The sequence below is a fragment of the Melampsora larici-populina genome (assembly GCF_000204055.1).
Source record: "Melampsora larici-populina 98AG31 unplaced genomic scaffold MELLAscaffold_8, whole genome shotgun sequence".
Taxonomy (NCBI): Eukaryota; Fungi; Basidiomycota; class Pucciniomycetes; order Pucciniales; family Melampsoraceae; genus Melampsora; species Melampsora laricis-populina.
In genome coordinates this window covers 734,777-759,607 of record NW_006768772.1, presented here as the reverse complement: position 1 = coordinate 759,607, position 24,831 = coordinate 734,777, and the positions used below count along the sequence as shown (strand labels likewise).

Here is a 24,831-nt window from a genome sequence, read left to right as displayed (position 1 = left end):
AACAAATCCACTTCCACTTCAAACTCAAGCGTCAATGAACTCCATTCAATCCTGTCCAACTTGACAAATTATCAAAACCAGCTTCAGATCGAATTCGATTCAGTTCATGAACAAGTTAAGTTATCATCCTATCTTACTAAGCCATTTTATAGATAGTCCACTGATTCGATGATTACTACAGTTTTCGAACTCTCGATCGGATTTGGTCAAGTTGATCGATGCAAGTAAACAATCTCTTCAAAACCTAAAAACGAAAAACGAAGAAACCCATGAATCCTACCTCAAATCAGAAGACGATTTTATAGATCACCTTCAAAACCCTAGATCAAAAACTTTCACAAACACATTGACTACCCAAATCGAATGGTTAAATCAACTTCAACATTTAAAAATTTGGTATAAGTTGTTATTAGACGTTCAAACCCGAGCAGAAACCATTCTGAGGAATACAAAAAAAGATGATAAAGATGATGAGAAAATTAAAAATGTCACAAATGAATTGGTTGAACTTATTAAACGATATCGAGGTTTCAAATCGATTGAATTTGAAAATAAATCAAACTTGAACGTATTGAAATTGATTCATGAAATTATAATACATTCAATCCAACTCATCATCCAAATTATCTCAAGGTACTACCAATATATCTCCTCCTAAACTTTTTTGATTTCGAAACTGATAACGAAAACATACATTTTGATTTTTTTCTTGCTTTGAAGTAATTTAATTTCAGCACTTGAAGAAGAAGTTCAATGGCCATTACCAATAAAAGATTCCCTCAATCCAAACCATCCAAAATCGATTCGAATCTTCAAATCATTCCAAACCATTTGTCAATTCCAAACCAAGTCATTCAATTTCTTGCCTTTTCCACAAATTGACCCAATTACTAACATTCATTGACTTTTTGTTTGTATATCTGTAGATTAGAAACTCTTCATGAAATGATTAACTTATCCTCTAAAAAACCGATTGATCTGGATTATCGAATGATTTGGATCCCTTTACCTAATTTAATTGCGATCAAGGCTATCGTAAAACCTATTGAACTAAGGTTTAGGTACCATTTTGATAGTCAAAGGTCTACAAATCGATTAGACAAGGTAAATTTCAACCTTCTGAATCAGTTTTATGTTTATTTTATTGAACTCATTGCTTTTTTGGTTATCTTGTGTAGCCTGAATGGTATATGGATCATTTACTTCATCGACTAGAAGAACATGAAAGTTTTATCAGAAATGATATCCAAAACCTAATGAATCTGAATGGATATAATCATTTAGATGCAATGGTAAGTTCATCACCAAACCCGCAACAAGAAAAAGAGTTAAACTAAAGGAATGATTTTTGGTTTTTTCTCTTAGACTGAATTTTCAACTTTGTTAATTGAAATGATTGAAAAGAAACTCAAACAAAGTATACCACAAGTATTAGAAATCCAACCGATTTTAGCACATACGATTTATAAATCTATTGAATTTGATCTATCGATCAAAGAAAAAGGATTCCAACCTATTCTTCAACGTTCATCTGATCCTTTGAAAAATGAGAATTGGTTTGGTACGGTTGAGGTGATTTTAGGAAATGAAACTTGGTTTGAGATTTGGTTTGAAGCAGAAAAGAAATGTAAAGTGTTTTGAACCCAACCTTTTTCCTTATTGTCTTGATTTTTTTTTCTTTGAAATAAGTTAACTGATTTTTTGTTTCTTATATTGATTAGTTTTTGAAGAAACTGGAATAGAAATTATGAATTCAACAGAAACATGGAAAATCGAATCAGAAGATCCCAGAATCGTAGAAAAAGGTCAAAAAAGTACGATTTCATCATTAAAGATTCAAGAACAAATTGAAGAAACAAAATCACGAATCGAAAGATTACCGAAACCATCATATCAAATCCGATTTTTGATTGAATTACAATTAAAATTGATTCAAGATTATTATTTTAAAATTTTAAATGTTTTGAATGCATTTGAATCACAATATGGTTCGATTGGATTGATTAGATCTTCAGTATCAGTACAAGTTGGAAGTCATGAAAGTAATGTAGGGATCAGTCAGGTTGGAGTTTTGAAATTGGTGAAGGTTTTTGTTAGTTGTGAATGGATGTTAAGTGTTTTTAATCAATGGAATGATGATCTTGTAAGTCAATTTTTCTTTACATTTATCAAAATCGAATTTGATGAATTTGAATTTTGATTGTTTTGTTTTTGATTTAGTTTTATGTTGAATTATTTGATGAAATCAAATTAAGACGAAAAACTTCATCTTTAGAAGATTCATGGAGAATGAATAAAATCATGGAAGAGATTGGATTAAATGAAAGTTGTGAATCGATTTTTGATCCATTCATTAAGAAATTCGAAACTTGTTTAGAAAGATGTGAAAGTTTAATTATCAAAGATTTGATTAGAGTTCTTTCATTAGAACTTAAACCGTATTTTTCAAAGTAAGTTGAAACTTAATTTTATTTGTTTAATTTTCAAGATGAAAATATTCGAAACATCAAGTCCAGATTTTTGATCTTTCTTTGTTTGATGTTTTGTTTGGTTTGGTTTTTAGACGATGGGATTTAGAACCTAGTACTCCTACAGAAGAAGAAGAAAAAGAAACTTCACAAAACTTAAACTTATCACCTGAATTAATCAAACCATTAACGATCTGGACTCATTCAATCAAATCTATCAGTACATTAATTCATAAAAGAAAACGAAAATTATATTCAAAGATCAGTCAAGAATTATCTAATTTGATTTTAAATAAAACTATTTTAAATGGGATTGGACTTAGATCGATAACTTTAACTGGAGGTCTTCAATTAAAGTTTGATCTTGAGAATGGTTGGATTAATACGATCAAAGAACACTTGAAGATTTGTGAAATCGGTTGGAAAAGATTGTTTGATGCAATTAAACTTTTATCTTTAGAAAATAGTATCAATCATCAAAGTCAAAGTCAAACTAAATGGAGTATTATTAAAGTTTGTGAAGTTTGTTTTGATGAAACTAAATTAAAAGATTATGAAATCATGAGAAAAGAATTGGGGATTGATGGAAATGGGTTAAGTAAAGATGAAGTTTGTGCAGTTTTAAGAAGAAGACCTGAATGTTGGAGATGATTTTTAAAAGAAATGGTTTCTATGTATGATTATTGGAGTTTTTTTCTTTTTGTAAAGTTTGGAAGAGTTTATTAACTTTTTTGAGATCTGATTAGGTTGGATTTTTTGGTTTGGTTTGGTGACTGTAATGAAAATGTTTTATATTTTATACCTGATTTGAAGAAAAAGAAAGAAATAAATTAAACTACTAAACAAAAAAAAATCATGGATACAAATTCAAGCCTTAAATGTATTATTTGGATACGACAACATCATGCTCTTTCTTGTATCATAATTCCAACTAAGGCCTCGTTTTCGAAACTCAACTTGGTGAGTATCGAGGGACGGGTTACACACGTGAATACTACCTCTGATAATGACTCCTTGCCAAGTTGCAAGCAAAAATATCCCCACGCGTGGAAATAAACTCGACTTGTGGAGAATTGTCCAATTATGGTTCTCAAACCTATGCAAAAATTTGTGCAAGTTTCGAGCAACTTCTGTGCAAGACATGAATAGAACTTGCACGGAACTTGCACGGAACTTGCACGTCGGTCTCGCACGGTTTTTGTACCAGTTGGAACAAAATAGCTGGGGTCGTCAAAAAATTTAATGCGCAAGATTGGTGCAAGAAATCTTGCACGGATCTTGCACGTCAGTCTTGCACAGTTCTTGCACAGGTTTGAGAACCATAAATATGTGTACTAAAGATCGACAGTTTGTTTGGAGGTTTCAAAGCAGATCAAAACAAACACACTTGGAGTCGGACGATTGATCAAATCTCAAGGTTTCATGTACCTGTACGGTATCTTCTTATCTTTTAAATGAATGTCCATGTCAAGAAACATTGGCTGAAGGAGTGTGTGTGTGTGAAAAAAACCCAAAGGTTACTTAGAATTAAATTAATCAGTCCAGGAAATTTAAAAGAGTATTTAAAAAAAGTTTGAGGACGTTTTGTTGGATCATACAAGGAAGAAAACGTATCTACATTTTTTTGCAAAGGTGAGAGAATCTGATAAATAAATGAAAAGGAAATTGTATATCTTTTTTTGGTATATTTGAACTGAAAGAAGGATATAATTGTATTGAAGTTTCCAGATGTTTTTCATTTACATAGTGATGCGGGGATTAGAGTGTAGATCAGATTGCAAGGGGTACGAAAGAAGATGAAGTCGAAACAAGTTAGGCTATGCATTTGGTGATGTGATTGGAAGTGACATACAATGGAAAGCTTTGAAGATCGGATTTGACTTGTACTTCTTAATACTTGAAGCTCCTGATCACAGAGCGTGTTGGAAGCTTTTAGCTATGGAAACCACTATTTACCGCCCGGAAAAAAAAACCCGAAGCCCCCTTTCCGGGTATTTCGCGGGCTGTGACTATCTTTCAGCCCGCTTTGATTTTAAAGCGGGCTGAGGATCCAAAGTGACTTGGGGATTGTGTTGTTTGCAGTCTCTCGTGACGCTTTCAAGTCAAGTTTCCACTTTTTCTTGTGTGTTTCTCTCAAGTCACAAGTGTATGTTATATAGCATGAAAAGGGACTGGAACGAAAACATGAAGTAATCAATACAGGAATTGATTACAAGCATATCTTGAGACAAAAGAGGATCTATTACAGCAAATCTGGAGACAAAACGTTCGTTTTTCCTTCTCATCAGAAGTCAGTCAACAACAAGCATCAAGGAACACAACAACAACAAAGGAAAAAAATTTGGAAAAGCAGAAAAACAAGAAAATAAACAACATGAGAGTCAAAGGTGAGAAGTCCATCTTTCCAACTCCGTGTTGTATTCCTTTATCCATTGAGGTACCAGAGTAGTATCAAGCATTGCCCCATTTCGTACCTGTCCATAAACTTCAGGAAAAGGGACTAAATGATGACCAAGACCCAGACTGACAAAGTGCATCCCATCGACAAATGCGAGTACTATTGGGACTTCTTTGTTAGGTGGTGTTTGATAAGGGAAGAATGTATAACAATTGCTGCGTTTAGGATTGAAAAGAAGCACGGGGCGGTTGAATGCGCTCGCTATCACAAAGCCCAATGAGGGCAAACTCAACCAGTACTCTTGAGTGCACGATATTCCCTTGTGGTCAAGCCTACCGATAAGCTCTTGAACCAACTCCTCCGCGTCAGTTTGCTGTTTTCTTGTCTTCATTTGGGGGCGCTGTGAAGGGGTCGATATCAATTTTGTGTGATCCTCCGGATGGGAAGAGAGCTCGGTTTTCATGGCTCGGCGAATGACAAGGTAAGCGTCGGTGTTGTACATGTTCATCAAAGCCGCTATGGCGTAAAAACCACAATTTCCAAATGGAGGAGGGTGGTGGATCAACTTGATGTAAGGGACTATGGCGACTGGGAGTTGTTTCAAAATCATCTGGTCTTTTGGGTTTACCAGTCCGCTTTTGCTGACAGTATTTGGCTGAAGAGTGTCCGAGTTCTGTTGTTTCAAAATCATCTGGTCTTTTGGGTTTACCAGTCCGATTTTGCTGACAGTATTTGGCTGAAGAGTGTCCGAGTTCTCATTTTTTTTCGGTATCAATATGTTATCGTCCTCGTACTCGACTGGGAACACTGCAGCACCAAATTCTCGACTCGCTTCAAGAGTGGCTTTGACTTTACGATCATTTTGAGGGATTCCGAGATCTTCAGCAATCAAAGACAGGCTGATCTCAGGCAGCAGAACACGTCGAATAAACAAGTCGGGGCCAAGTGGTGCTGAGTTTTTCGCATTGAGTTTGATATTCTTATCGGCTCCTTCAGAGAACATGAGCTCCAATTTTGTTACGATTACTTGCAACCCGTGGTATCCATAACTGAAATCAACCAAACATTAGCGTCCATGTTTAGATTGGTCGGAACATAAAACATTTCATATATACTTACTAGCCTGGCATTTCGATTTCAAAACCTTCAATTTGTAGACCTCTATCACGCTTGTTCCATTTTTGTATGGCTAGGTCCAAATAAGGAGAGTTTGATTCACGTTTGATGATCTTTGAAAGATCATCAACATGTGATTCTATGCGGCTGTGGTACAACACAAAACAATTTCAGCAAGTCGCGTTAGAAACTAAGAGTAGACGAGTTCCAATTCGGGTCTAACCTTGCAAGACCTTGGAAGTTGATGGTGGTCGGCCACCCTTGGCTGATCCCGTGAGGAATTACCTGGCGCTCTGCCTCATGAAGTCCGCAAAAAGATGCCGTTTGAGGGAACTAATAAAACGAAAACCGAAGACAATGTCAAAACATGTGTAATAATGTTACAGAGGGTTTTCACTTACCAGACGGGACCTTGATCTGGGGCTGCTCATCCCCTTCTTTATGTTGGGTATAGCAAGCAGTTCGGCCTTCAAAGCAAGAAGTTTATGTGATGGATTTGCAGGCATTTCTTCATCACAAAACGGACAAAGGGTTTTGCTTGGATCTGTTTCGGACCTAATACTATCATCACTTTCATCTTCTTCAGCAAAGAGTAAAAATGGTGATTTGTTGTCCTTGTTCAAATCAATAGGAGTCTTTGCCAATATAGAGAGATCGGATTCCATCATGAGAGATAGATCTGATCGTCTACTTGAGAAAGGGAATGGGGGATGACTTGGCATTTGTTGGCCCGATGTCCTGGTTGGCGGCTTTTGCTGCACTTGTAGACTTTGGTGGTGGCGATTGGGTTAGATGATGGAGTTGGAATAGATGATTGAGACGTCCCTATCGGGATTGATGTGTCAGAAGGCGCTTTGATCGGAATCGATGAGGTAGAGGGGAGCGCCTCAGGGTTGGAATCGTGTGCAGAGACCCCTTGATCGTCAGAGTCTTCATCTAGCATGGCCTCATCTCGAGTGAGTGCTTCTTCAAGGCGTTGTCGTTTTGCTTTTGCTTTTTTCTTTTGTTTGGTTTCTTCAACTTCATATGATGATTTCCATCGACCATTCTTAGAGACAGCTGGTTGTTTTTGACTCCCGGTGCGTGGCCGACCTCGATTGTTGTGCTTGACTTCAGGTGGTAATTTAGGAACTAATGAGTACCTACCTGTTTTCATTAGATCGACTTCCTCATAAAGCTTCCGGAGGGAATGTTCTGGTAGAGTCAATAAGGCTTGGAATTTCGAACGTGCGGCATCTTGAAGGGCTTGTTGAGATTGGGGTGCGATGTCCATCACAAGGCGCCATTGATCATGCACTAGGGTCAGGGATAGCGTTTCGGATACTTCGCGTTCAGCAGCGATATCGTGACTACATGGTATACCCCACGCCGTTCGGAAAGTGTTAGTGCAAGGTCGGTCTGGTTTCTGTTGAGACTGAGGGATCAAATCGTACTGTTTTGCTATGTGCTTGATAGCAAAGTGTGATATCACACCGTGAAGGTCCTTAAGGAAAGTTGGTATGTCTTGAAGCGTCTTGCCCTTCTCAATTCCAAAAGATACCATTATTTCATTGTACTGATGTTCACCATGTCGCTTGAAAGCATTAAAACAACTTAAAAAATCGTTGTTTGGACCTTCTAGAAAGTCTTTCAACCCAAAATGGCCACCTTTGACCCGGGACGTAGAGGAATTGCCGAAGTGGGGTGTTGACGATGTAAAAAGAGATACGAACTTGTTAGTTCGATGAAGCCAAGTGCGCTCCAAGTAATCGAGTACATTGTTTTTTTTGGCGATGACCGTGAGAGCTTTCAAGTTTAGATCATAATCTTCAGGAGTCGTTGACCCAGTAAACTGATTCCAAAGTTTCATAAATTCTTCCCATTCTTCGTTTGTGCCAAAATTCTTCTTACAATTCTTGCCTATGTTCTCATTGATGTGCCAGATGCATAATATATGTACAGAATCTGGAAAGATCGTGTTGATTGCATTAAATAGGGCGGGTTCGGCGTCGGTGGCAAACGTTCAAGGCAGGCTGACTGTGGTATCGGTGTCAAACACAATCAATTTCAGCTGTTGTAAAGCCCACTCGTAAGCATCTTCTGTTTCGCTGTGCATGAAACAAAGAGCTGCAGTGAAAGATTTGTGGGCATGGGTGGTACCAACGATGTGGAGTAGCGGTAAGTTGAAGTGGTTAGTTTTATAGGTGCAGTCGATGCCTAACACAGTAGGAAAACGTCGTGCGAGCTGAATGGCCTCCGGGCTGGCAAAGAAAAATGACTGAAGGGTACCGTGGTCGGAAGTAACAGTCCGGAAAGCCCATTTGAGTTCGGTCACTAAATCCAACAGGCCTTGAATCGGTGTTCTTCCATTGAGCCACGATCTCTTGTGACGAGCCCGGGCGTTGTAGATGTCGCGCACAAGGACGTCGGCACCGGTGTCCACTTTCAGAAGTGGCCGAATGTTTCGAGGTTGAACACCGGCTGAACTGAGAAGTTGAATCGTCTTGTCGTTTTCCGAATTGATTTGTCGATATCGACTTTCTTCATGCAGGTGTTCGAAAGGAGGATGATTGTGAACGGCTTTCAGGGGGTTTTTGACGGCATCCGAGGTGACAAACCATCGTCCTTTGGATGCGTGATAATTGAGTGAGACCTCAAAGGTACATCTGGTCTTCTTTGAAGATGATGCCCGCTTCTCCTTATGATCATCAGCGTTCTTGTGATTATCCTCATCGTCTGTTGATTTGGTTTTCTTTTTGGGTTTTGCTGCGCGGGAGCACTCTAGATAGATTCGTGCGGTCTCTCCATGTGGGTCGAGCTTGTGACTCTTGATTGATAAAACGTATCCTTGATACCTTGCGACAGCGTTGAGATACATTATACCAGACTCCCTTGCAAAGAATTGCTTGCCGATTCTTGGTGATTGCATTAATCGTACTGGAGCTACTCCTTTTTTGAGTTGATGAGTAATCGGATCAAATGAATGAGTATCATACATGCTGAATTACAAATGACATCGGAACTGGACTTACCAATAGGAGGCCATTCTTCGTCTCGCTTGTCATCAGCCAAATCAAAGTCTTGTAAGATGCTACCGTTATTCAAATCAGGTGGCCCTTCATTTGTAACAACACTATTGCTATCACTCGTGGTACTAGTAGTATTCAAGTGAGAAGAAGGAGGGTTCGGATTGTTGTTAACACGTGTCAAGTGTGTAGGAAGTGAAAGCATATCGGTTGAGTTTGATACCGCTTGAGCTTGACGACTTGACAAATCTAGATGCTGAGAATGTGTTTGTGACACAGTGGGTGGAAAAGATGTTGTTCCGGGGGGATTCGAAAACACAAACTGGCTTGAAGGTGCGTATGGATAGCCAGGAGTCCAGACAAGATGGGGTTGAGCCAAAGGTCCAGCTACATAATTGGTTTGAGACGGGATATAGACGTGGTGGTGGATAACGGATTGGTTAGGTAATGTCATCGGTAGTGTTGAGGTGGGTTGTGGCATAGAATGAGCAAGACTTGAGTTCAGCAAAGCTTTGGGTCGGTCATCGTTTGAAGGCTGTCCTTTTCGGTTTCGCTTCATCAGATAGATGCTGAACGCCGAGGGTTTGTTGTTGCAGTTTGGAAAGGGGAAAGTCCAGATGAAATAGAGTGTTGGGGACGGCTGAGGTACAATAAGAAGATATGATAAGGTGATTCAATAAGAAGGTACGATGGGGTAAGTATTGAGTTGAGGAAGTGAAAGAGAAAGAAAGGTTGCTTACCATTGTAAGCAACATCATCTTCATGCAAATCCCAGTGAATGCACGTTTGTTTCCCTGGGCCGTTCGATCGGGTGATGGATGTGATGATGATGAGATGAAGTTGAATGAAGTGCCAACGGATGGTGAGGTATCGCCAATCGGTATGTGGGGTAACATTCATATGAGGGCTAAGTAGCCCGTACCCTAAGCCCGCTCTGGAGGTGAAAAGCCCCAATGGGCTGTAGATAGCCATCCAGCCCTCATTATCAGCCCGCGTGCAGCCCGTCGGGGCCGTGTTTGGCGTGGAAATGTTCGGGTACTCTCGGGTACCATCGGGTAATACCCCAAAAAGAGGGGGCTTTGGGTTTTTTTTTCCGGGCGGTAAATAGTGGTTTCCTTAGCTATACATGGAAGTCACTATAAGTTTTTGCAACATTTTCTGAACATTACTTACACTTTGCAGTCTGCCTTCACGCTTTCGGACTACTGTCACTGACGCCATTATGATGACCAGTTACTAGAGCCAGATGGGCAATTCTGTAGAGGATCCCTCGTGGATATGTATTTATCGACACCTTGATAATCGGTGATATAATTATGTACCTGTGCGCAAGCAACATCGTTATGAGATAGGCATCCGGGATACTTTGAAGCGCGTATCAATTCCGGTCAGATGATTGACATCATAGATATCTAGGATAGGCTAGAATAATAAGCTGTTGCTTGGTCTCGCGCAACATTGCTTTCATCTTAGGCTTAGGTTCATCTCCGCTTGCAGAAGCGGCCGGACAAGCTCATGCTGTTAACTTAATCAAGTCCCCCTCCGGATAACAAACGAGCTTGTTGGTGACATCAGGTCGATCAGCATCATGTTGAGGATGCTCCAGCAATATTGTAAGAGAGCTGATCAGTTTGGACGCATGTTATTGCCTCATGTCGGCTTGGGTGACTTTTGTTTGCTTCAAGATTCAACGCGTGGGTATATCTTGATCACATTTGAGTCTGGCTCTGGGAATAGCTGCGGCCTGTCTGGTCTCACCGTTCTCCTATATATACTGCCACTAATATTTTTTACCTTATCGCTTCGTCACTCTTCCTACTTCGAGTGAAAACATCCTTCTACATCTTGAAATGCTTTCATCCATGACATCTACTTTCAACCCTAGAAATATCACAATCAATCTCTCTCAAGGAAGTATTGTAGGCACGCATATTATTTCGGCGGTGGCTAAGGTCAAGGTGTCATCGCCATCAATAGCATTTACTTTACTTTTTTTTCAATGCGCTTTACTTCATCCGTCTTTTGCTCATTCTGGCCTGTTTCGTATGATACGGATCAGTCTGACACCAATCAACTTCCTTACCATGCTTAGTTTAAACTTTCAATGCATTTCCAGACCTGTCGAACCCTCTGATATGATGAAAGATATGGTTAAAATGCAGTTCTTGTGGCTCATGGCTGTCAAGTCATTAGAATGGGGTTTTGCAAAAGGATCTTATTATACGAGGAGCCTAGTGAAAGTAAATGGCGTGGAACGATGAGAAAAAGTTGAAGGAAGTGACGAAGCTTATAAAAAGTTGCAAGAAGCTGAACCCTGCAACGTGTTTAAATTGGCGAGTTGGACATTATTACAAGTTACTTCGTAAGCTTATTACCATACGTCATAACATGTCTTTGATCGCTGATAGCCTAAACATTTGAGCACACACACAGGTTCCGAGGCCTTCAGTTTACGTACGGTCCTGCCATTGCTGCGAACAACCAAAGCACTTTTGAGTTGCTTTGGAGGATGTTTCGAGTCAACACTTGTCTTACTGTCGCCCTTAGTGTTCTCATCCTGACTCGCGACGCCATCCTTGGTACCCCGAAATCAGCTCTCCTGTCATTGGGGGTTCCAAATTTTCCTGGCTTAAACCTCTTGTCAGAGACTCTTTACACCGCTTGCTTTGGTATATGGGTAGCATGCTCAGCAGATAACATGTTTAACTCTCTCACCCTTTTGGCTACATGTGCTCACAAGATAGCGATAGTATTGAATTGTCCTCAAGATATACTAGAGCTTTGTGATCCGAGATACTTTCCATCGGCCTTCGATTCGCCGCATAAATCTAATTCAATCGCTCACTTTTGGGCGAAAGGTTGGCATACATTATTACAAAGGATATTTTTAATCAGCGGTGGATTGCCCATTGCCTGGCTAGTGAGGAGATTCGGAGCAAGTCATCGAATTGTGAGATTAGCCGGAATGATTGGTGTGTTTGCTTCTTCGGCAATACTCCATGAATACGGTAAGTCTGATCATCAACACTTTACCTACAAACTCTTGGAATTTACTTAAAAGTTTCTTTTCTCTTGGATTTATAGGAGCACTTCGAACTGCTCAGGTCCTGGATCCTAACCTAGACCTTTCAACTTGGTTTCCCGGATCAATTATTTTTTTCATGCTCCAACCTTTAGCTATCTTGGTCGAGCCTTTTGTGATACCACTTATCCCCAAAATATTGGGAGGTGGACGACTCTGGGTGTGGACTTTTGGTCTTCTTGCAGCTTTTCCTTTTCGCAATCAATATTTGGTTGGAATGAGAGCTCACCGCGATGTACCTCCACTTAAAAAGTGGTCAATGATTTACATGTTAATGCCTGTCAAATTGTGATGCACCTATGACTTTGATATCTTTCTCTTGCACATATCTGTTTGAATATGATGTTATTTTCGTGTATTTATATTCAACCCTCATTGCAGCAATATTTTATGTTATGATATTTGAATTCCAAAAACGCAACTTCATAAAGACTTTTTAGTTAAAATGAGAATATTGTCGAAACAACATATCATAGATATTATTAAGAAAACACCAGTACCTTTATGAAGTTCTACACAGATAATGTTCTCTGAAAGAGTGTAAGGAGTTTGTTAAGGTGCTCTTAAGTCTGTAAATAACGTGATAATTGGAACAAAGTACTAATGAGAAATAAAATACAAAAATAATAGATTGAAATGAGATTTTTACACTTACAGTAAGTGTTGCCCATGAAACTTCTTTACCTTTGGCATTACTCCTTTGAGGGTTTTTGGCTTGCTAAGGTTGGACTTGGAATTGGGTTGTGCACTTCTTTGGTTGAGGGGCTAGAGATTTTGTTGGGGTATGAGGGTCCCCAAGTCCAGATAAACTTGATGAGAGAGTTAAGAACACACATTGAGAGTAAATCAAATAATAGAATAGAAAACACAATAATCATCACGCAGGATGTGCAGAACACGACAGTAACCATATAAACAATACCAATAAGAACTATCAAACATTACATATTATTTGAAATACTTTTAACACACCAACACTTCCACACTACATTGTAGGCCGTATCTCTCTGGAGTGCAATTTGTGTGCTGACAGGGGACATAGACTGTGAGCACATTGCATACACCATAAAGACACCTTTTTGCAGGAGGATGTCCCAACCGTCCTACATTGAGAAATTGGGCTGGCGTCCCAAGTCGGGATCTCATTGAGATGACCCCGAGCTGGGACGTCCTTACTTTATCCTCTGGATGCCATGGCAGTGTCCTCAGTCCAAGCACATCTTGGAATGCTCTGTGATGGTGTCTGAGGGGGATACCTGGTGGACGCCTTGCAGGAGACTGTGTCAGGATGTCTTTCCCTCTGCAAAAAAGAGGACATCCTGAATGTATCCAAGTGTCCTTGTGGTGTACTAAAATAAGCTTATCAATCTGAGATCTTTTACAGTTGATTAGTTTGTTGTCAAATGCAAATCAATATGGAAGTTGAACCACATATGTAGAGAGTCACTCAAAATAGTTACTCTGACACCGCGGGAATTAAATAGTTCAAACCCGGATTGAACCGAGTTTTGGTGTCCGGGTTTGAAATTTCCTCGAATTGTGAAATTCATTCACGACTCGTTTGCAATACGTTTGCCGAATTCCCTCGAGCGGTACTCTGCTCGGCCTGTACAACAACAACGCCCTTCAGCATCAGTCACCAAGGATTCACCAATTGTACAGAGAATCAAGAATAAGATTCAAGACTGAGGATGCATGACAAAGGAAAGATGATTGAATGGTTGGAATCAGGGTTGTTGTTGTATGATGAAGCTGTACATACACACGCGGGGCCAACAGAGTACCGCTCAAGGGAAACCGGCAAACCTATTGCAAACGAGTTGTGAACGAATTTCACGATTCGAGGAAATTTTGAACCCGGACACCGAAACTCGGTTCAATCCGGGTTTGAACTATTTAATTCCCGCGGTGTGAGTGTATTCTGAGTTTTCTTGGTTGAAATATGGCAACCTCTGCTATCCAGTACCAAAGCTACCAAGTGTTATGGATTTCAGAGGTTGGACTGTAACTGTGAAACTCAAAAGGCTACTTCTCTAAATGGTAAGAATTTATGGCAACTGAAAAAGTCATTGACCAAAGATAATAAAGATAACGTGAACCTTCACAAGAAGCCAATTTCTCTGACTATTGGACATTATCATACTTGAAGATAGAGAGTTACTAATCTGATCCAAGCAGTTTGAGTTTGCTTTATACAATTGGGTGACATTGTTTTTCTCTTGGTGTTCAACAGAAGACTGATGGGATGAAGACTTGGATCTGTCAAGTCAAAAGACAAAGTAAACTAAAAATCTCAGGTAATTTGTTGATGAATACCACACAGCCTGTATTCCGCACAGACTAGAAGAATGGTGATAATGATGTATGCTAGTATTGGCAAATTGAAGTGTCCGTGTTCTAGGAACATATATAACATGAAGGTGCCCCTAGTGACATGGCACATACAAGATATCAGTTTATAAGAGAAAGACAAGACATATTGCAGTGAAGTGGAGACAATGAATGAAAAACACAGTGATGGGAAAGTGTATGTATGTCTTAGAGTAAACCACCAGCACCAACAAGACCATGAGCACTGAAGAGAGCTGTGACATCTAGACTCAAAAGAACATGAATGTTGATACCAACAGCTGAAAACAGGTTGAGATCAATACCAATGCTGGCTAACAAGCTAGAAACATCGATGTGCAGAGACACAAGAATTCCTGTAACAATCCGGAGACAGGAGTAGAGGATGTTGAAGTCCGCTGATGGAGAGGAAACAAACTACATCAGTACCAAGTAAGAGTAGCAGGATGGGGTTAATCACTGACGTTGACATTGGGGGATATAGCTACTGTAGCTCTGGGTGATGATTGTGATCATGGTTTGGAATTGTTGGAAGACTGGTGTGATGGCTGATGTGAACTGTTTAAAGAAATGACACGGGTGAATATTGCTCAGTTTAAGTGCAAACTACATGCAAAAAGAAAGAGTTCAAACTGACTTGGTCGGCATTTGATGTTTGGCAGACATTACAGCCACCAGCATTGGAAAATTGAGTGACCATAGCTTGAAATTGAATAACCATGGTATGAATCTCATAGGATATTTGTTGGAATTGAATTCCACCTGATCCCCATTGAGAGAATGTGTTAGCACAAATTGTACCAAAGCTTTGAAAGCTTTGGGTGACTTGTGTAAAGCTGGTATACTGTTGCTTTCCAAATACGTAGCCACCTCCCCAGGTAGCTTGACCGACTGGGGCTAATCCTTGAGAAGAGCCACAACCTGCGAAGCACTTTTCCTCTACAGCACTTTTCACTTTACTGTTCGATTTAAAGAAAACCATTAGCCAATTGATTTGAGAAAATCATAAGAGGAAACACTGTACTGACGTGTTTTGCTCGATGGGCGAAGCAGCGGCAAATGCTAAGCGAGAGAAAAATAAAGAAAACAACTATCAAAACAAAGCTAAGGATGTGATAGCATTCTAAAAAACACAGGACTTACCAGCGAGAGCAGCAACGAAAAAGCTAAGCGTGAATTGCATGATGAAGATATTGATTCGGTTTATCAGAAAAAGTAATTGAAGTTTGTGTGTTTTGAATATTACGAGTGAAGATATGAACAGGTTTGAACAAGCGGGTGAGATGATTAGAATGAGGAACAAAGAATGCACCCAGAGGATGACCTTTAATACCCGATGAGCGTGCCTCTCTACTCATTTCAGCTCAGCGTGATTTCAGATAATTCAACGTGTCCATTTCGCATTGGAAATATGGTCGGATTGGTAAGCCGCAGGATGGTCATCAATATCCCGATCGATATAGTTTCTGCCAGTTGGGTGACTCATTTGATTTGGTTTCTATGAAAAGCTTTTCCAATCTTCACTCATTCCAAACGATCCGAGTCCCGAGGTGGCAGAGACTGAATTGCAGAGCTGGTAAAAAGTTCGAAAGTTAAACGCCTTCAGCATTCCGCACTTCTAACCGAACTCTCTCATTCTTTTATCGATTGATATAATATCCTGCCGTACATTCTGGTATTCACTTCATGAAACCTTCAATTGCACCAGATGTGACTGAAGTTGAACAAAACATTTGGTTTGGTTTTATAAAAACCTCTTCCGTACTTGTTCCATTTCAAAAAGCAAAATCGGGACTTCCGTATACACTACGAAGTTTGGATGGTGGAGTTGTAGGCTAGGGTTTGCGGAGCTGGTACAGAGCCAATGGAGCTTTCGTGATCGTGTCAGTCGCTCGATCTATGTATTTTCATAACCTCTTCCTTTCTCATACTCACATCTGACCTCTTGTCCAACATATCCAATTATAAAAATTACATGCAATCAAAAGCTTGGCTGCTGGTCCGAGACACTGATTTATTCAAGATTCCATTCCTTGTACATAGCATTGCATATATGTAACATTATTCCAATACCGTGAAGCCTTGAACATTGATGCTTTATTTTCCACATTAAAACACGTGGAGACTGTCCACACAACATCAGGAGAACGACGTTTTGGGCAAAGGCCAATCGGATCTCATTTGCTGCTTCAGACGGATAGAATTTAGAAGTGCCTTCGAACAATTGAGCCAGATGACGAGACGTTCATTCAGTAGACCGCTCAATCCGTTTTTATGTGCACAATTCTCTATAAAATTTCACTCCAAGTCTACACGAGCCAAAAAATACTCTTTACAAATGTTATCTTCCAATCCCATGAATAACGATTAAAATCAAATTTCTATCCCCCTTTGATCTTGAATATTAATTATGAAACAATAAAATAATAGAAGAGATTTTTTTTCAAAGAAAAAACCTCCAAAGAAATTCAGATGAAATTCAAATAAACCCTTCAATTAATAGGTTCAGTTTTGATTCGTTTTTTTGCATGAATCCCACTACTTGAAGATTGATTATTTGAACCAATTGATCCTTTCTCGATTCCTGAATCATGTTTAAGGTCGTCTATGTTTGATATCCACATTTCGGATGATTCGGGTCTGAAGAATGACCCCCAAGTCAATTTATGTCCATGGTTATATGGTTTAGTTCTGAAGCTCACCCTAGTTCATGTTTCATAATTGAATCTAAATAGAAATCTTTTTGTCTTTTGATAGATCCTTCTTTATGCTCAAGAGCCTATATAAATTTGACAAGTGAGTTCGCAACAAACTGTCAGTTTCGTGAAATCAAAATATAGGCAATGAATGGTGAAAAGGTTTCGTTTCAATAGAAATCACTAACCTTCAATTCCACTTCCAAAATCTCTTTTTCACCCAACAAAAACTTAAATTTAGCTCTTAAAATTAATAATTCTAAAAAAGCTGGATCAGTCGGAGGATATTTAATTTTAAGATCTTCTAGAACTTTTCTTTCTTCTGATGTTCTACCTTCTTCATCTATTTCTTCGTTCTCTAATTTAGAATCCATTTTCATGATTTTTAATAAATCTTCTTTTTCTTCTTCACCTTCTCCTATTGATTTTCCAATGATTTCTCCATTACCTTCTATTCCAGTTTCATCATAATTATCAACTTCTTCTCCTTCTGAATCTTCTCCTTTTATTTTTTTCATCGCATTTCCAGGTGCAGAAGTTTTACGTCCAGGAGGTAAGGGTTCACCATGGGATACTCGAACGTGTTTAGCTAACGCATCAGTTCTAGAAAACGTTTTGTCGCATTCTAAATTAAAAGACTTCGTTAATCACAATTCGTATAGAAAAACTGAGTGATTTTAGACTGACCAGGTTTATGACAACAAAATGGTTTTTCACCCGTATGAGATCGAAGATGAACAAGTAAAGCCATTCTACTGCCTTGTGGTTTACCAGCCTTTGGACAACCAGTCCATTCACAAGGACATTTTTGACCTCTGGGTGCGTTCGGGTCAACAGGTACATGACCTACGTAAAAAAATTCAAAAACTCGATCAATATCTGTGTGGAAAAGATGTTTTTTCAATGATCAAAGATGTAAAAATCTATTAACCTTTTTCACCGACTAGATGTTCTAATAAATCTTCTAAAATCCAAAAAGCTTGTCTACAATTCCTCCAACCACATCTAATCATTGGAAAGTCTTCTTCATTCTCGATTGAGTCTTCATCAATTTCCATTAAATTTGAATTTGAATTGATTTTAGATTGTTGATTTGATGATGGGGTTCCTAATATTGAATTTGTAGTTGTGGATTTTCTCTTTTTTCCTGATCCTGTTATCAAATTTGATGATTGATTTAAAGTTGTTGGTGGTGGTGGGGTCATTGTCGATCTTGGTAATATTTGTTCTTTTGATAGAGAAGATGATGCTGATTTTTTTGGTTTCTTTACAGGTCTTGATGATGATGATGGTATTGAAGTTGTAGTTTCAGTGATTTGACCTTTTTCATTGTTTGATTCTATGTTAGTGTGGTTTGGATTAGTTCGATTCGATTGATGATCTAATCGATCTGGTTTGTCAACTCGATTTGGAAGTTTGATGGAAGAGGAAGATATAGCTGAAGACATTTCCCCTTTGAAACTGTTTCCTTCGATATATCAAGCGGATGTGTTTGTTTATCTTGTCGTTGGATTGTGTGAGGTTGTGTGTTGGTGAGGAGCTCGTTTGATGACGAAGGGAAAGGAGAATCGACTTGAGGAAATCTGTTTAAACCCATAGAAACTGAGCATACATTCAACTTTCAAGCTTACTCTAAACCCATGATCACGGCTTCGAAGCACTTTGTAAACTTTGACAGAAGGCCACGGAGCTGGAGGCCAGGAGGCACCGTAAGGTCAAGGGACTCAAGGGTAGCGGTCTGTAGCGGTGGATCTTCGAGGAAGGAATTTCCAAAAACAGTGACAATATTCCCGTATTGCCATTGTTGCATTTTCCTTTTATCGAATTGTTCTAGGGTCACGTAGTGTGTAATGTCGTAGTAATTGCACTTGAAAAATAGTCTACTCACTGATCTCAAGCTCAATCATGTTCTTGTCTCTCTCACTCATTGCATTCCAGAGGTTAAAAATTAGAGTTTCAGAAGAACAGTTTCAGAAAACAAGATGCAAAACACAATAGATAAAGAAAGCCAAACATTGTGCAAGTAGATTATCAAGAAGAAATGGGAGTGGGAATAGATAAGGTGAAGGACCGGGTGGCAAGGAGATGCAATATCAAGGTTTGGATGGAGCACCTATGGGTGACAACAGCAGTACACAAGGTACAACACAAATTCTTGATCAGAACCACCATATCATGGGTGGTTTGACTGTCCATGAGGGACTTGCGCACAACCTGTGAAAGGTGACCTGTGGAAGGTACATAACCATAATACCAGCATATTTTCAGACTGGGCAAACCTTTTCACCACACCACTTGCTTGTCTCATCAACTCCCTCAGCAAGTATCCCTCAGGGAAGATCACACCACTATCAAGCAGTGTGAAGGCTCAATTTTTACACTGCAACCTGCCCCCTATGTGCAAAAATCATGTCCCACCCCCAACACAATGGACAACCCCAGCCAAGGCATCTTGGTTCACAAGGACCAACCAATCCCTGAGCCAAGGTGCTTTACTACCCCAATCTGTGTACTCTTGAGTAAGGGGTACACTTCTGGGGGGACATTCACAAACACCCCAAGAACAAATCTGAGTCCCAAAATCTTGGGACCAGATCAGAAATGCAACTACAGCTACTTGTAGCAAGTGTAGAATGGACCCCAGAACCCGCAAGCCCAGCCAACAACCATCCGGCCAACATGGGACTAGTCAACAAACAACCCACCAGCAACCAAGAGGCCAAATCCAAAACATGGCGTCCACAAGAGACACAACACTGGGCCTTCCAAACACTGGAGCAGATGGAAACAATGGAATCTCACTAGCCAACCAAGAATTGCTGGAATCAGACCCCAAGGACAACTCTTATGTACCACCAATGGATTAGGGGAAAAAGAGACAGAGGATTTCCCCAGCAAGGAGTAGCACAAAAGACCACTCACCATTAGGTAAGCAACAGCTCATTCCCTGACTCCAATTCCTTCTCACATCTCCCATTTAGATACCCTCAGTCCACATATGCCAATCAATACAATTAGGCAACCTGAGATTAGGAGTCCAGAAGTCAGCTAGCTATATTTGTGTAATTGACTAGCCATACCAGCTCAGAATTGGGACAGAGCCAGCACCGCCAACAAAGATGCCTTGGATTGGAAAATCCAAGGTATCCTTGGATGGTGATAGCCTTGGACGTTATTTCTGAGTAAATGATCCAATGCAATCTTGGAGGGCAAAGAAAACCTTGAATTAATTCCTTGGACACGCAGTCCAAGGGAATGTATACCCAAGGATACCTTGGATTTCACAATCCAAGGTATCTTTGCCAACAGTGCAGACAGCCATGAATGGGCCAGAAACCCAGCTTATAGCAGGGCAAGACAGAACCTGTCATTACAAGAGATATGATATTTTCTGAGCAGAAAATGTAGATACTGATTCACAAAGGTATTGGGCTGTCAGGAAGAGAGAAAAACATACAAAAAAATGAGAAAATTGTTCCCATGATTAAGACCTTCAATTTGTTTTTTTGTTTTTTACAGCGTAAATTGCTGATTGTACTAATACAAAACCGCTATGGTCATTCAATGACCACCTGGAGCAGTTGCTGAACGCTGGACCAGGAGTTCCAAGAGAACATGTTTAATTTTCCAACACTGTAAACATTACCCAATTTCCCCAAGTGGGAATGGGGAAATGATTAAGGGTATATTTTGTCATAAAAGGATCTATCAATACACACCTGAGCCATAACATCCACACTACATACACGGTGCCTGTGAAGAGCACCCCAGACGTTGGGGGCTCCTACAAGTACAAAGGCTTCCCTTTGTACTCCTGAGGGCCCCCAACGTCTAGGGCGTCCTCCACGGGCACAGTGATATGTGCAGCAGGATGAGTTAATGGGAGGCTATCATGTACATACAGGTCTTCTGAGTTGTCTGCTCATCTAAATAAGTAAATCACATGTCATACATCATGTAACTTTTTTAACTCTGACAGATTGTCCCAAAAATTGACTACATATACCTCTATAGCTAGTAAAGCTGTCAGGGTGGCTATCTAAATAAGAGGGTGAGTTGTCTAGTTACTTAAACTCTAGTCCTGACAAGAATCTTACTGGTTTTGTGAGATGGTGTTTCATGTGTAATCCTTTAATGCCAGGACAAAAAGGTGTGTTGATATCTTCTAAAAGGAAAGGGTGAACAAGACTTTTTAAAAGTAAACCACGGCTTGATGCAAGGTAGCAGAGTTGAGTTGGTTGATCAAGCTCTAAGACAAGTGCTTTTTTGAAGGAAGAATGGTTTCCTACAAATTGCCTGTGTTACTAGACACAGGGATTCTGTCAACGTTGGGTTGCAGAACCAGTGGTTCATGACCAAGGAGTACTACCCTACAAGTAGGAGTAGTGAGGCTTTTATGTAGCTACCCAAATAGTTTACAACAAGGAGGGATTGTTATGAATAATTGGAGAGTAAGGGAGTGTGGCTGACAGTGGAATTATTTCTAAGGTGAGAGTTTCTGTTGATAAACTTCAGTTGGATCTGATTAGAAAAAATCCCTGACACTTCTTTACTTTTACGTAGGATAACTGGTGATGGTAATGACGGTGTCCTTTCTCCTTGGTTTTGGGAAAGGCACTCTTTTATATCCTTTTCACAGGTATGACCAATTCATAGTTCTGGTAGTTGTAGTCCTGGGATGCATCATTTCCTTGAGGCCAAATTGTGGTTGTGACACCTTGGGAATAGCTCCTTTTTTATGGGTACCATCATATACGTGTTTGGTTTCAGAATTGTCTGGCCTTTCTACGGGTTTAGGAAGTTTTTCTTCTTGCGGGCTTCTGAGTACTTAAGTTTGTGGTACATCAATGTTGCTCCATTGGTACTGTTGAAAAAGGAGATCTAGTCTAGCTCTTGGTATTCTTACGCGAGGAATGTGCAATATTAATTTTTCATGTCATGTTGGTTCATCTCTGATACTAGATGCAAGGTGAATAAATTTATGGGTCTGTCTTTGATAACAGACACACAATGTATATATCAGAAAAATGTATGTTTTTTATTTTTATTCAATTTCAAAATGAATACTGTGTTGAAGCTCTCTTGGCTTTGAATTTGTGCTGATCTTGTTTGTTTTTCTCCATCAGCCGACTTTGACATTCTCCAATTGTGTCTCCGTGGCGTGGTTGGAATCCTCGTGTCTTTGAACATCAATGTTTCCAGCTTGTTGTCCAGAATTGGTATCCATTTTCACATCTTTGCAATTGTTGGCATCAACATTCAATCTATCTTGAGCTTAGATACCACTCATCTTTTCGGTGGCGACCGTTTGCACAGTTCTGTTGGTGATTTGCTGTACAATACACATTTGTATATGTTTGTTTTCCATCTATCATTTTATAATCACTTTACCACACACGGTCATTCTTTATCAGATAATCCTTTGTATGTCTCATTTCCCAAGGGGCTCCCTCCTGTTATGTCATCTACACTGCGGACACTCTTCACTAGCGAATAATCAATGGACCTTTCAACCTTTAGCAATTTTAACATCCAGTGACCAATTTTCATACCCTTTGTGCATCATCTGACTGCTTTATGAGCAGTGTGCCTTCTGAGCCAGCAGTTCCTTGTCCCCTTTGAAAATATGGACGATGTGACAGCATCATTCATAATAGTATCCGAGCTAACAACATACTTTCGAATCTGAATCAAGTGTGACATTGCAAAATATTTCGAACAAACTACCCTGTACACCTTATTACACTACATTTTTAACTTATCTCGACACAAAAGTTTACATTTGAATACTTTGAATAACTTTAAGAGCCTGTCCCTTCGGATATCTTTGAAATTTTTCATTCTGAATCGCAACACTATATTTGGATGCGGTAGATGTATCTCAAGCTAATAGGTGCCAGGCTTGACACCCAGAATACTTCCATCCACTGGAATAATTGCACCATTGACAAAACTCTGATGTCGACTCTATGTAAAGCGGAAGATGCATTATTGAGCGTTTAAGTCGCTCCATGAAGCATAAAGATGAGACATGATCTTATCACCTACAGTCAAGAATAAGATCGCCCCTGCCATTTCTTCTTCAGCTCCCGATCTCCCAGCTGGTATGTCTTTCAATATACGAGAGTATAGTTCTGGTTGAGATTCTAGCATATCGCCCATTTGGGATTTGACTATACATATTCCATATCCAATAGTAAACCCCAAGACATCAGTTTTATGCCACATAGTTGAGGGAGAACAAAGACTTACAAAGTCCAGGACAGATAGCATTACATCTAACATTAGTACCTGATAATTCTGTTGCTAAGATTTTGGTTAAATGATTCAAAGCTACCTTTGACATTGGATAGATTAACCCAGTATTACTACCGCTTCTCATAAAACTTGAAACACTTGATATATTAATGATTTGTGGATTAGATTTCGATTTACCAAGTAAAGGCAAAAGTGCAGCAGATAAATAATAAGGTCCTAAAACATTTGTTTTATAAATCGATTCTGCTTCGTCTTCTTCTACTGCCCACATTGCTTTTGATATACTTTCGATTGTCTTTGGTTCTCTTAATGGGTGTTTATGTGTTATGCCTGCATTATTGATCTATGAATGATTTTATGAAATTTTGACCGACGTTCCCAAATATAGACAGTCAAGGTCAGAGGTTGATTTAACGGAACATCATCAATTGGAAGGTAAACAGATCGAACCGAAAAGGACAAACTAAAAGATCCAAACAAGGTTCGATTTCTTCCATTTTTTTCTTAATTTCTTCAACCCCAACTTTACCACTTACATCTCCTTTTAGAGCAATCAATCTCCCAATATGATTCATATTATCTTTCTCGAACGATTTTATACAGTCTTTCAAGGTCTCTAAACGTCTAGAGATTATATAAACTTTTGCACCATTCGAAGCTAAAGTACGAGCAATCATTGAACCGATCCCTGTTCCTCCACCAGTCACGATCGCTTCAAAAGGTCGAACATTAATAAATCAACATCAATAAAGAATCATGACACAGAGAAAACTTAAGTAACATACCGACTTTATTAGAAACATCGAATATGTTAGAAACGTGTAATGCTGATGTTGTCACAGATGATTTATCCATTTTTGAACATTAATTGGAGATTTGAAACGTCTATGTTATTATCAATCAAGGTGAATTTCTAGAATGAACGGTCGAGTTGTTGAAGACTTGAAAACCCTCAATGTAGAATTCCGAGTGGCTATTTTCTACTGTGAGGATATCAATATCAAATCATGAATTGATAAGTCTACCAATCAACATACCAAAACTGGCCCGAACATCATCATCATTTGACCTCATGATATTGTACATACATCTGACTCACGCGCCTTTGATGAAGATTTTCTCACGAAGATACAGCGCTTCATGAATTTATCGGCACTTTTTCATGCGAGGTGTTTACAGGTGGGTTTAACCAGGTTTAACCTGTATGTCCAAAACTCAGGCAAAACTGGGCCAGGCAGTTCCCACGTGTGACAGATTGTGTGGGAAGATGTCAACCCTTCTCGACAGATCAGGACATATCTCTTGCTTGGTCCCATACTTTTGCAGGACCTACATAATAATCAACCACGTGTCCAAATCACACGGTCACACCCATCAAGGGATATCCCTGGTTTGGTCGGGCTTTGTTCATTGTCATTTCCCCTTTGCCCCCACCCAATTTGATCCTACCTCTTGTTTT

At 39.5% G+C, this 24,831-nt stretch overlaps 4 protein-coding genes across 4 annotated transcripts; 1 reads left to right on the top strand and 3 right to left on the bottom strand.

Annotated features, from left to right (window-relative positions):
• Positions 1–11,181: 11,181 nt before the first annotated feature.
• Positions 11,182–12,361, top strand: MELLADRAFT_104079 (uncharacterized protein; the record flags this gene model as incomplete). The annotated part of the gene is given in 4 exon segments (XM_007407275.1): positions 11,182–11,254; positions 11,274–11,349; positions 11,421–11,995; positions 12,072–12,361. The coding sequence occupies 4 exon segments, from the start codon at positions 11,182–11,184 to the stop codon at positions 12,359–12,361; spliced, it is 1,014 nt and encodes a 337-aa protein (XP_007407337.1).
• A 2,246-nt stretch (positions 12,362–14,607) lies between these two features.
• MELLADRAFT_95855 (uncharacterized protein) lies at positions 14,608–15,601 on the bottom strand (the record flags this gene model as incomplete). Its single annotated transcript, XM_007407069.1, has 5 exons — positions 14,608–14,816; positions 14,883–14,976; positions 15,056–15,377; positions 15,447–15,480; positions 15,562–15,601. The coding sequence occupies 5 exons, from the start codon at positions 15,599–15,601 to the stop codon at positions 14,608–14,610; spliced, it is 699 nt and encodes a 232-aa protein (XP_007407131.1).
• A 1,309-nt stretch (positions 15,602–16,910) lies between these two features.
• MELLADRAFT_95854 (uncharacterized protein) lies at positions 16,911–18,172 on the bottom strand (the record flags this gene model as incomplete). Its single annotated transcript, XM_007407068.1, has 5 exons — positions 16,911–17,058; positions 17,121–17,197; positions 17,303–17,739; positions 17,802–17,960; positions 18,046–18,172. 5 exons carry the CDS (start codon positions 18,170–18,172, stop codon positions 16,911–16,913), a joined length of 948 nt encoding a protein of 315 aa, XP_007407130.1.
• A 4,618-nt stretch (positions 18,173–22,790) lies between these two features.
• On the bottom strand, positions 22,791–24,346 carry MELLADRAFT_115735 (uncharacterized protein; the record flags this gene model as incomplete). Its single annotated transcript, XM_007407067.1, has 5 exons — positions 22,791–23,081; positions 23,163–23,287; positions 23,367–23,715; positions 23,837–24,084; positions 24,158–24,346. The coding sequence occupies 5 exons, from the start codon at positions 24,225–24,227 to the stop codon at positions 23,001–23,003; spliced, it is 873 nt and encodes a 290-aa protein (XP_007407129.1).
• Between the last annotated feature and the right edge of the window lie 485 nt (positions 24,347–24,831).